The sequence below is a fragment of the Gopherus flavomarginatus genome, chromosome 2, assembly GCF_025201925.1.
Source record: "Gopherus flavomarginatus isolate rGopFla2 chromosome 2, rGopFla2.mat.asm, whole genome shotgun sequence".
Lineage (NCBI taxonomy): Eukaryota > Metazoa > Chordata > Testudines > Testudinidae > Gopherus > Gopherus flavomarginatus.
This window is the reverse complement of record NC_066618.1, coordinates 165,599,570-165,612,474: the sequence shown is the minus strand read 5'-3', so window position 1 is coordinate 165,612,474 and position 12,905 is coordinate 165,599,570. Positions and strand designations below refer to the sequence as shown.

Here is a 12,905-nt window from a genome sequence, read left to right as displayed (position 1 = left end):
TGGAGAATGAAGCTGCAAACACCCAACTCTGCATGGCTCCGTCACAATGGCAAGCATCTTCCCGCACCCAATCACGGCATCTGAGTTTCAGACTCTGAGAGATTCCTGCCATGCACAGAGCCCACACCTTTGCAGAGGAAAGGAGCCAGATTAATTTGCCCTACAAAGAGCCAGGAACTAGCTGGCTGTTTCATCTTTAAACTGAACTAGTCAACCCGTTTGTGAGGACTCAGAACAGCCCTGCCCTGCCGAGCCACAGCATCATCAACGTGCCATGGCCACAATTCAGAGAAAGCCCAATTCTCCATCATTGCTCAGCTGAGACACTCCGCACTGTACGAAGGGGACACCCCTTTCTCTCCAGGTTACAAGCTCAAATCCAGCCAGGTCCGTAGTGGCCAAAAGCCATTCCCATGCGATGACTGTTAGTGGGCCTGAGCTAAATGAGTCTGGACTGGGACCCAGCAAACAACAGGCATCTCCAATACACAAGCCTCATTGTTGGCAGCCCCACAGGAATGATTGTGCCACAGACAGCCAACTCCCCCCGCTGTCCCTGCAGGCTGGGTATGAGACACACTGGCGGGGGCAAAGCAAGGAAGCTCTTTGATTTGGGTGCTAGTGAAAGACTTGGGAGACCTGGGTTTGAGCCCCTGCTCTGCCACAGATTTTCTGTGTGACCCTGGGCAAGCCACTTAGCCTGTCTGTACCCCACTTCCCATCAGTAGCATGGGGGGATAACAGCACTGCCCTTCCTCCCAGAGGTACTGTAAGGATAAATGCACTCAAGATGGAGGTGCTCAGATATCATGGCTATGGGAGCCATACGAGTACCTTGGATGTATGGATAAACTGACTGATGGTTGATTTTCCTACCCCAGACTGTCCAGTGACCCAGAGCACCACAGCCTCTGGGACCCAGCACCAGCACTAACTTCACTTGTCTGCATTTAAAACCAGACCTTCAGCTCAGAAACCTGCACCTGCAATTGACTCTCAAACACAACCCGCCTGGCAACCGCAGAACCACACATGCCCTGGGGAGCTCACACCCCTTTGTGATGGTGCCACATGGCAGCAGCAGGGCTGTGCTCTGATCCTGGCCACGTGGAGGGCTTTAAAGGGGTGGGGGATGGGCGGCTCCATTCTGGGAAATAAACCTTCAGCCCAGTCAAAGCTGGGATCTTTGCTGGCATGGAGCACAATGATGCTCCCAACCAAGGATTAGCAGGGTTGCTCTTCAACCTGCCCTCAAATACAGATTATTCACAACCTCAAACAACCTGGCCCCCACCCAGCATCTACAAACTGCAGCCACCTCCAGCCGCTGCTAAGGGAAATGTGACACAAGCACCTGGGGGCTTCCCAGAGCAGGTTAGATTGGTGGGAAAGGACAGCTCCAAGCTGATCTGTTGCTAATGAGGGTGGTGGCCTGGGCTGCAAACCAGCCCTGCCGAGACTCATTAATCTCATTATGTAGCTGCAAATCATTAGAGAGGCTGAGCTGAAATCCCAGAGTACTGGGCATCTCCAGGGCACCCACTTTGTGCCCGCCTGACGCACAGATAACAAGCAGCACATGGCCAATGCTCGGGTGAGGGCAGGCAAGATAGGCACAAGAGATCACTGCTCCATCCACAGGGATCCGAGTCACGGCTGCCCCTGGCTGGTTATCACAACAATGACCATACAACCCAACAGCCAGAGATGCCAAGGCATGCTACAAACTATATAATCTACCAGAGTCAGTCACTGGCCAGGAAAATGCAGCCACTTCAGGGATGGACTGTGGCACTGCACTCAAATGCTGTGCTACGTTTGTCAATCACAACAGACGGACTGGATAGTGTATGTGCAATTAAATGACTCCCCACCCCCGAGATTTCCATGCAGCTCCTCGTCCCTGTACTCCTGCTGCCATCAGCTGGACACTTTCCCACAGGAAGAGGCACAAGGCTGATGGGTAGGAGGGGGAGTGGGACCAAGCCAGCAAACTCAGCCTTCTCTAGGAAACAAATCCTGGGTTTTCTTGCCTGGTAAATGCAAAGAAAGGGGAGCAAACTCCCATCTCTGCTAACTCCTCAGATCTCCTCCTGTCCCTGCACAGACATATCACACCACTGCTGACAGCCAAAGGGAGATCCAGGATGGGATGGTCCTTACAGGTGCTCAGCACCTCTGAAAAATAACTGGGTGCACATTTCCACAGAGAAACACCAGCAGCCAGTCCTCCTTCGGCACTGCCATGGTGGGGACAGCCGACTGCTCCCCTCTCCCGGTCAGACCATCCCTCTGTCCAGTTATTGAGGGCATGGGGTCAACGTGTTATCTCTGCAGCTCCGAATCAAGCTGATGCAAAACAATTACAGCCCTTGTCAAGGACAATTACTTTCCGAAGAGCACGCCGCGCTGCTTGCTGGAGAGTGAGTGGCAATCGGGGGGAGGGAGGGAGTGCACTGGGGTGGGAGATGAGGGGGAACACTAAAGAGGGAGCAGCCCACCCCCCACCTCCCGACTGATGGGTCTGGGCTCCCGGCGTGATTTGAACATTCCAGAGGTGACCGGGAGGTTAATGCCGCTCTGCGCACTGGGATCAGGACATGCTGTTTGTTCAAGGCTACGAGAAGAATGAGACTTTAAAGAGATTTTCAGCACCCAGGGGTCCAACCCAATTAGACAAGAGTTTTTCAGATTTGTATGCAAAGGGGTGGGAGGGTGGAAGAAAAGGCAGGAACTCAGAAGTCAGGTTCAAGGATTGTGGGGGACAAACATGGAGGCTGTTGACTCAGGAAATCAAATTTCCTACAAGAGGGTATATTTTCGGACCGTCCTTGGCTGTGATTCCTCCTTCACTGAACGCTTTGCTTAAGGAGTCAGATCCATAAAGTAAATTTTTAAACACGTTCCAGGCTGCTTTGTACCCTCATGGGAGCATGAATCCCCTCTCATTAATGAGAGCTTGGTGCCAGGATCAAGGGGAGGATATGACCCAACGCTTCGAAAGTAAGTGGGTGAGGAGAATAAATCAATTTGAGATTAAAGGGACAGTGACAAATAATTTAGGCCCCAAATTTAAAAAAATGACTGGGCAAAGGTAAGTATTAACAGGGGATTTCGTGGTTGGTTTGTTTTTAAAACAGTTCATTATAAATAATGTTTGGACAAACTTCCCCTAGAGAGTTTGCAACCCAAACATCATAGCACCATGCTATGCTAGCACAGGGGAGTGGGAAAAGGAAACTGACGACACAGAAAGTTGCGTGCAGTGCTGAGGTAGCCATGCTAGTTCCAGGATATGAGCGAGACAAGGAAGGGGAGGGAATATCTTTTATTGGACCAACTTCTGTTGGTGGAAGGTACGAGCTTCCAAACGACAGAGTTTCTAGTCCCCGTTTTCACTGCCCAAGGTGAGTGACGTGCTGAAATCAAGTGCGGTGGGGAGGATAGTTACCGTGGAAAGAATTCTCTCTCAGTCTCAGGTGTTAGTCACACAGATCAGAACATCTGGCTTTCACAAATAAGTTTGGATGAGGTTTCCCAAAGCAGCCTAGGGGATTCAGGCACATCTCTTTCCTTAACTTTAACAGAAAAAATGTAACCCAAACCCCTAGGCTGCACTGACAACTTCAGCAGCACCTTTGAATCTGGCAAGTGTCCCATCCAAACACACTGGGGACAGGCTCAAAAAAACGGCACTGCCATTAGCTCTATAGCCTGCAGCCCAGGCCAAGCTAAAAGATGCATGTTACTCACGCTTAGAGTAGCGGGCTTAGTATTCAGGCTTAGAGTAGTGCTTGGGCCAGGCCAGGTGCTTTGCAGCCATTCGAGGGGCAGTCTCTGTCTCAAGATGCTCAGTCTCACAAGCCTTCCTGAATCTGGGCTGATCCCACAGCTCCTCAGCTTTGTGCCACCGCACTGCCACATCTCCTGTTTATTGCAATGGGCTTCCAGCTGCCCCCGTTCAGAAGAGAACGAACTGCTGGCAACCAAAACGAGACTGGCCTGAACAATGGGAGATTCTCAGACTCGGGGCCCCACCTGCCCACCCTTGACAAGGAAGACACGATACCAAGGTCAGAATTCGGACACCCACATGTGTGGCGGGATCAGCGCCGCAGGTTGGCTGAACATTGGCTGCTGAGCTCTGCTGAAAATCTGGCCCCAGTTGCGGGTGCAGAGCACTGGGAAATGTGGCCTCAAAAGGAGAGTATAAATGTATGTGCCTGGGACACCTGTATGGGCAAACGTTCCGGAAACAGCTGGAAGCTCCCCCAGCAACCTCTCAGTTTCCTGCTCAGGCTGCAGCCAGTGCATACTATGGAAGATTTCTGCAGGGACAGGCACGCTTTGCTAGCTGCATTCACACGACAGCCCTGCCTGCTTCCTCCTGCTTCCCAGCACATCAGGGCCGTTCCAGAAGCCCCATCCCCTGAAGGAGCAGCTGGGATCTGCTATTGGCTGAGGCAGGTGCATGCTGTATAACGAGACCGTGGTTCATGTTAATAAATGCTTCCTGAGTTGGAGCTAATGAAACCCAGGCTTGCCTCAGGCCTGGCTCTCCAAGGGGAGTAACCAGCAGCACCACAGCGGAGCTGCTGAGCCTGCTGGGCAAGGGCACTTTGCCTCCGCTACGGGTATGCTCTCTTCACCAGATCCACTGTTTAGTGGCCCCTGTGAATGGGAACTGGGCCCAGCATCCCAGTGAATGGGATGCTGTTCAGACAGCAGTCGGACCATGCTGGATACTCCCTTTCACCCAGCACTGGAACGTGGGTCCCAGCACTTACAGGGGTCTGTTCAGCCCTTTTCCTCTACAGCCCAATCAACAGAGTGGCCTCCGGAGTTACCGATACCCACAGGGCCAGGTGTGCCGAAGGGATATAGCCCCACTTAGAGTCTGCCTCCCGCCTTTTGCCCATGTAGCTCGGAGCACTTTGCAAAGGCGGGTGGCTATCAGCATGCCCAGACCGGAGGAGAAACAGGGCCACATAGACAGAGTTTTCCGATTCAGAAAGCCTAAAATCAGGCACCTCAGTCCTTACTGCAGCCTGTCAGTACAAGGGACCCTGACACGCTGAGCGTTCACTCTCCCAGCCTCCCCACTAAGTCAGCAGGGACCATGGGTACTGCTCATACCTCTTCATACTTGGCCGCACGACCCCTGGACAAGCGCTCTCACGGCCCCAGCTCCCTGCATGGCTATGCAGCTTTAAGACAGCCACAAGCCTCCCTCCCAGCAGGCGAGTCATTAGCAGCCTTGGTGAGTGCTGCAGAGAGGACTTGGAAGCCCAGCGTGAATGGGGTATTTGTGTGCACTCCCCACCAGCTGCACAGAGACTCAATGCATGTCACTCGGTCCTGACACAGCACAGTACAGCTCTCTTCTATGGCCTCTCCCCATTTCCTCCTCCACATGCCCTCTCTTCTCGCCACCCCCTGGACCCCACTCTGCCACCTGCACTGCTTTGTTCACCTTGCAGAACGAGCAGACCCAAACCAGGCCTTGCAGAAGCTTTTATTTTGGAATCTAGAAGGGTGGATGGGTGGGCAGCAAACAGTCCAGGAGGCAGGAACAGCAGTGGTGACATGTGGGGGCTAGGGGAAGGGTTGCAGAAACTGGCACCTGGTTCAAGGCTTTGTTTTTAAGCCAAATAACCTACACTGCCCAGCAAGCGACATTTGCAAAAGCCCAGATTCCACCTCCCCAGTCCCACAGTCCGGGCACTGCTTAGTTACCCCTCCTCACTCTCTGTTACTCATTTGCACAGAAGCTAGGGAATGCCTAGGTCTTACAGACAGTACCAATTCCTGGGTGTTCTGCTACCGGCGCTGGGAAGGTATGTGGGCCCGGTGGCTTAGAGCAGGGGCAAGGTGCTTAGCATACCCTGCCACAATTTCCCCATTCGTAAAACAGCAACAAGAATACTGGCTTTGCAATGAGGCTAGTTATCATCTGTACATCACAGAGCTCCTTGGATAAAAGCAGTAAGGGAGCATCATCTTCAACTTTCGTAGCAGTCAAACTGCTCCTGCTGCTGATTCTCCAAGTGACAGTGGAACCTTCTTCCATATAGGTTATACACACCCAACCTAACACCAGAGAACTCTGGACTGGCCAGAGAGCACTTCAGACATATCCCTATAGTGCATTTCATTCTCACAGGACCTCAAGGCACATGGATCTCATACCTTAGAGAAATGCAACCTCCTTGGGGTGGGGAGTGACAACCAACAAGCTCACTGCTGTAAGAGGGAAGAAAAATGTTGGCCACGCATGGCATGACAAAGCCCTGTTTTCAAAACTGTGCCGTGGGATCCCGAACACCCCCCTGGAATGGAGCTGCAAGGCCCTGAAATCACGACATCCTTTTCTCCTCAGAACGAGTGATTGTTTGACTCAAACTCTGCTGTTTCCCCTTTTATAGGCACTACAGCCCAGCTTCCCAGCAGGGATGGAGACACATCTTTATCCCTGTCACCCCCACCTCCAGAAAGTATCCAGGCCAAGCCTTGGGAAGCACGGCATGGATCCTCATCCATGGGACAGCCATTTACAGCACTGCTTTGGTCCAGCTCCACAAGCTATAGTCTCGCCACAGTCTGCTGGAGAACCTCAGCCCCCTCCTGGGACACGGAGCACAGGCTGCACTTTCAGTCTCACTCAATACATCAAGCTAGAGTCCCCGATTCACTGCTGGAATGCAGGAGTCCTTCAGAAAGGCAGTGTCTGGGAACAAAACCCCCTCAGTGTGCGGAACCCTCTCCTACATACCTACAGATCAAATCCATATGGGGGCCATAAATCTCCCCTTATTAAAGGCTCCCACCAGAGAGATCCCTTTCACAGAGAGATAAGAACGTGGACTTTGTTCGACGGACAATGTCGCTTTTCATATGGGACCCCACAAATCAATGCCTCCTCAGACGCTTCCAGCCCAAACGTGGCTTTCCAATGAGCTTCTGAAGTGGAACTCATTTCCTGGAGTCCCCGAGAGAACCTCTCCCTTCGCTCCCTGAGACCGTTTCTTTCTTCTGACACCCTCCGTGCCGCGCCAGAGCGGCTGCATCCTCCACCCGAATTGTTCGTTTTCCACACTCCACAGCAGGGCTGCAAACACTGGCGGTGGGAATCCTGCATACGAGTATGGGGATTTAGTGCTGGTTGAAGGTGAAAGCCCGACAGCCAAGAAGCAACACAAACTTCCTCACTCCTCCTTCACGCATGCACCCTTGGGCACCCAACTGGAGAAGTAGAGACTGGGAGTGGCTGGGTCATTACACAAACTGAATCTATTTCCCCATGTTAAGTATTCTCAGACCTTCTTGTCAACTGTCTGAAATGGGCCATCTTGATTATCACTACAAAAGTGTTTTTTTTCTCCTGCTGATAATACCTCATCTTAATTAATTAGCCTCTTAGATTTGGTATGGCAACTTCCACCTTTCCATGTTCTGTATGTATATATATCTTCTTATTATATGTTCCACTCTATGCATCTGATGAAGTGGCTGTAGCCCACGAAAGCTTATGCTCAAATAAATTTGTTAGTCTCTAAGGTGCCACAAGTACTCCTGTTCTTTTTTCAAGGAATCTGATTCTCAGTAAGTGCTGAGCATCCAGCCTCTGAAAATCAGGCCCCTTCAAGGCATCTCAAAAGGTGGGTGCCAAAACCCTCCAGATGCTTTGGAAAAGCTCAGCTGATGTTCCTCACACCTGTCCTGGCGAGACCTCCTGTAGAGGACAGAGGGACGCCCTAACTCCTTGGCCTCTTTGCTAAGGCTGCGAGTGGACGGGCAGTGCAAGCCATCCTGTACAAAGTGATTTGAGACACTGAACAAGCCAGGGACAGCACGGTGAGCTCAGGCGCACCCATTTTCATGTAGAAGAGGAGACAGGCTGAATGTCTTGCATGTTGACACACAGCAGCTGCTCCCCCTTGCTCCCATCAGCCAGTGCTGTGGAGTTTAAGTGCAATTTCCCCCATATTTGTAGCAACAATGGAAAAGCAAGTTACACCGGGTTGCGTATTTCATTTGGTTACCAAAGCCCCTCCAACACCAAGCAGTTCCCCCTCCCCCCTTCATAGCAGAAAAAAACTCTCTCTTTCCCCTCCACGCCCATTTAATTTTTGCTCTGCTTTGGTCACTAATTTCCTAGTCCCTCATTAGGAGCCCAGAGCTGCTCAGAACTCACAATGGCCCGACTGGCACTTACAGCTTCTCGAGAGCACGCAGTCCGAAGAAAGAGCCATTCTTCAGCACCGTTATCTTGTTGTTACTCAAAAGCCTGTGGGGGAAAGAGAAAGGGGGAAAGGGGAGTTATTCAACCTGAGTTAAACAAGCAGCAAATGCCTGCATGACCGGCTGGGGCTAGGTGTGTGGTCCGTAGGGGGGTGGGGATGAATGTTGTTAGCCACAGCCAGATGTAGGGGAACAAAACTGGAGATACCACAACATACGTGCAGAGATGTCACAGCTTTGTAACAGACAGAAGGGACCATTTGATCATCTAGTCTGCCCTTCTGTATCTCACAGTCCCATACGAATAGTTATGGCCCGTTAGCAACTCTCCTCAGCAGCGCCCCAGAGCCTCAAAACGGCAACAGTACCATCGTGCAGGGAGACAGGAGTCTGAGGGAAAGAGGAGGGGCAGGGTGGGCAGGGGTGTAGGAGCACTGCGTGTGGGGGGAGTGCCACAGTGAACTAGTGTGGGGAGAGGAGAGGCAGTGGGATGAGCCAGAGGAGGGTGGCATGAAGAAGGATTCAGACTCACTCTCTCTCTCCCGGCAAAGCATGGAATCAGCAGCTCTTTCCGAGGGGGCTGAATGGGGAGGCTGGTGTGCTGGGACCAAGGGCCTGTTCCACTTACAGGAGCACCATGGAAGGTGGCGAACGGGGGGGAGTGGAAGGAGGAGACATGGGGTGGAGACGCTGGCCCCGCTAGCAGGATAAAGCGTGGGTTGGGGGGTGTAGGAATTGGCGTCCGACAACCCCTGGGAGACCCCTACCTGACAGGTGTGTGTGTGTGGTTGGGGGGAACATGGGATTGGAAGAAGGGTTTGGACGGCCAGGTGGAGGCACACACACGGGGCCAGTGGGAGTGTGGAAAGGGCCGTTGGGCACGGCAGAAGGTGGCTTTAGCCGCTGCAGCCTGGCAGGGTCAGAGGGCAGTGAGGTGGGAGCCAGAGAGAAGGCAATTGGAGCACCTCACAGCTTAGAGATTACGTGACCCACACTCCTGACAGGCCACTGCTAGACTCGGACTCAGCTGTTCCCAGTTCCTCTCCCCACTTCCCTCACTCCCGTCCTGCTCTGGCTCCCTGCCTCGGGGCTGCAAGGGCTCAGAAGGCCGTTCTGCACATCAGGGAGCTGCTTGGCAGTAACGGCTTTGTCCTCTCTGCGCATCCCTGAGCGGGGCTCCGAGTCAGGATTCCAGCAGCTCCCAGGCGCAGGGCCTTTCAAGTTGCTCGGCACCGACTCTTTATCCCAAAGTAAACAGTTTAGCTGACCACAAAGGGGGCCCTCAGTCCTGCTCTGGCTGAGGAGCGGAAGCCAGCCAGGGTGAAAGGAGAGGAGGGGAAAGGAACACGCACCCATCAATTCAGCTAGCAGCTCATTAAAGCTCTTTAGCAGCAATTAGCACTTACAGATGCAGCCTATTGCCAAAAGGGCCACCAGTCAGCCACTGTGCTTTTAACTGCCTCAGCATTGAGGGTGCCCTCCCCTAGCCAGCTGCTCCAGTCTCCTTCGCCCTTTCAAGAGACCCACGGGGGAAAGATTTCCACCCACCGCAGTCAAACAGTCCCTCTGTGTGGCAAGACCTATAAACACGAAGAGGCCTCTCCAAGGGAAGCAGCAGAATGTCACCAGCTGGGACCTTTCACAGTGGCCTGGAGAAGAGGCCCTAGGGAAGAGCCTGCACCAGCCCCTGCGGAGGAAGGGAAACAGGGCTGATGTTTTCTAATGGGTAGATCTCTGTTCTGCAAGAGGAAACTGGAGAGCAGGGCAGGGAGAGAGGCTTAGCTGGGAAAACGCAGGCAGACACAAGCTAGTAGGTCCCAAGCCCTCCACATGCACTGAGCAGAGAGAACAGGGAGACCCTGAGCAGTTGGAGGGGCCGATTGCTTGATCAACACAGGCCTCCCTCAGGCTTTGCAGAGCAATGGTGACTGCACAAGGCATTTGCAGCCCCTTTCTCTGCAGCAGGCAGTAGCAAGGAAAGGAAGTAGCAGGAGGAAAAGTCTCTGCCACAAGCCCTCATGGCGATGACAGGTGGGGACAGAGGGGCGGTTAAGGAATGCCTCCCAGCGTCGACTCTGGATCTCCCACCTCATCACGTGGTGTTCCCTATCCCAATGGCCAGAAGCTGCCCAGAGTGGGGGGTCTCTAGAGCAGCGGCTCTCAAGACTGCTGGACCCCTTTCAGGAGTCTGATATGTCTTGCGTACCCCCAAGTTTCACCTCCCTTAAAACTACTTGCCTACAAAATCAGACATAAGAATACAAATGTATCCCAGCTCACTATGACTGAATTGCTGACCTTCTCCTTTTTACCATATAAATTACAAAATAAATCAATTGGAATATAAATATTGTACTTTCATTTCAGTGTATAGTATACAGAGCAGTATAAACCAGTTACTGTCTGTGTGGAATTTTAGCTTGTACTGACTTTGCTAGTGCTTTCTATGTCGCCTGTTGTTAAATTAGGCAAATATCTAGTTGAGTTGATGGACCCCCTGGAAGACCCCTGCGTATCCTCTGGGATACATGTACCCCTGGGTGAGAACCACGGCTCTACAGCAACTGAGGGTTACCCTTCAGCCCTGTTAGTTCCACAACGGGGCCTCGGGTCATGACCTGCCACCACTGAGCATCCAGGAGGTGGAACTTTCTGTCTGGCTGGGACGGCTGCAATTAGGAATCAAGCGAGGAACATGGCAAGGGGAGCAGTCTGGGAGCGGGACGCTCAGCACAGCTGGCCCCAGCGCAGCAGCAAGGAGAAGCTGGGCTGCCTCAGAGGAAAGCTGTGAGAAACGAGCTGCTGAGCTGGACGCCACATGTGGGTTTTGTGTGGTGTCCCTCATTTCGCCCTCCACACTCCTCAGGCTGCTCACTGGCCTGACCTGCCCCTCTGACATGGTATCACAGCCCTCGAGCAGACAAGCATCCTCCTGGCTCTCAGAGCCCTGACTTTCCTGCTGCTGCTTGAGACAGCTCCTCACATCTGCAGCACATCAGAGGGGGAAATCTACCCCTATAAAACCAGAGGGGGCTGACAGCTGGGAGGGGCAGCAGGCATGGAGCATGTCAGGTCTCATACCATTAACTGGGCCTGCTCGGGCATACCAGCCAGCCAGCCCTGAAGGCTGGAGGGATACACACAGCTGGTCAGGCCTAACAGAGGACACCCCATTGGGTTCCAGATGGGTGACAACCAGCATCAACAACTAGGTGACACTAGCATCAACTTCCTAGACACCACCATCAGCAAGGGTGCTGCACTCAACTATACACAAGAAACCCACAGATCACCACACTCACCTCCACAGATCCAGTGGTAACCACCCCAAACACACCAATAAATCTGTTATCTACAGCCAGGCTCTCAGAGACCACAGAATATGCTCCAAGGAGAAAGTCTAGGATACACACCTTGTCACACACAAAACCGCCTTCATCAAACAAGGACACTCCAATAGAGAAATAGATCACATCATGGAACAGGCCACCCAAATACCCCAAGAGAACACACTTCAATACAGAAATCACCAAACAGCACCCCAACACATGCACATGCCAAACTGGAGTAACCCTGCAATTCTGTTCCTGTACTCCAGGGCCCCACCATGCCCTGTGCCCTCCCTGCTGCCTAGCACAGATCCTGTCTAAGCTCTATTGGGCCAGGACAATGCTTTCCATGCTTTCTGTGAAGCCCCGAGCACACGTGGGACACTATCTAATAACAAATACTGCACAAAGTGTGCTACAAAACACGTGGAGTCCAAGTCCTTTTCCTAGAGAGCTGATGCTTGGACAAACAAGAAACACGAGATACCCATCTGGGAGCAGGGAAAGCAAGGAGGTGCCCTCAGTTAAGAGGCCAGTGCAGGAGGGGTTAAAGGGAGTGGGGAAGACATTTGACACATGGGAAGTGGGAGGATGTTCCCAGCATGAAGGTAAACAAACATCTTGCTGCTTGGAGACAAACAGCTTGCACCTGACTCAGTATAAAGTTTGCCTGTATGTGGGGGGGAGCCAGGAAGGGATTTGTCAACCCGCGATGATGCCTACCTAATTTTCCCTGCACATCAACTCCTGCCCCAGCAGTCATTTGGAACGCGGACAGGAGCAGACCAGCTCAGGCCTGGGCATTTTTCAGCTCGCTACACGGTTCACGCAGCAACACAAGGAGATCACAATCCTTCACGATTCATCAGCCTCCAGTAACAGAGTCCCTGCCTCCCGCAGCAGCCAGGCATGCCACAGGGCAGGCAGGCGTCTCTATGGGGAGGCTCGACTCTGCAGCGCAAAACAGGGACCAGAGCTAGCAAACTGACAGCTGTCTTTGAGGAGGCGCTAATAAAACAGGCTGATGTATTCCCTTATGGTCACGCGCAGGCACGAGGCACCAAAACCGACTGGCTAACGGTACTATCTCAAGCTGACCAGAGTGCCTAAAGGGCTTGAACGAGTTCACCCTCCCCTCTCCAGTGGTGGGCATCCTCACCCCGCAAAACAGAGCCCAGAAATATTTAAACAACCCCCCACGCTCACTCCCCCGGCTCCCCTCCACACAGCAGGTCTGTGGCACCAGCATGAGCAGAACCGTGGGTTCACTGGGGAATGCGTGCTGGGAATCCGACTCCGATCCCACGCAACCTTGAACAAGGTCGCTGGCTTCTA

General features: G+C 52.8%; 1 protein-coding gene across 1 annotated transcript in view; it reads right to left on the bottom strand.

Annotated features, from left to right (window-relative positions):
* Positions 1-12,905, bottom strand: part of ADGRA2 (adhesion G protein-coupled receptor A2) — a 122,607-nt gene that overhangs the window by 67,005 nt on the left and 42,697 nt on the right. The window contains exon 2 of the mRNA XM_050939849.1: positions 8,216-8,287. Within this exon, the coding sequence (XP_050795806.1) occupies positions 8,216-8,287 (72 nt within the window). The remainder of the gene's footprint in view (positions 1-8,215; positions 8,288-12,905) is intronic.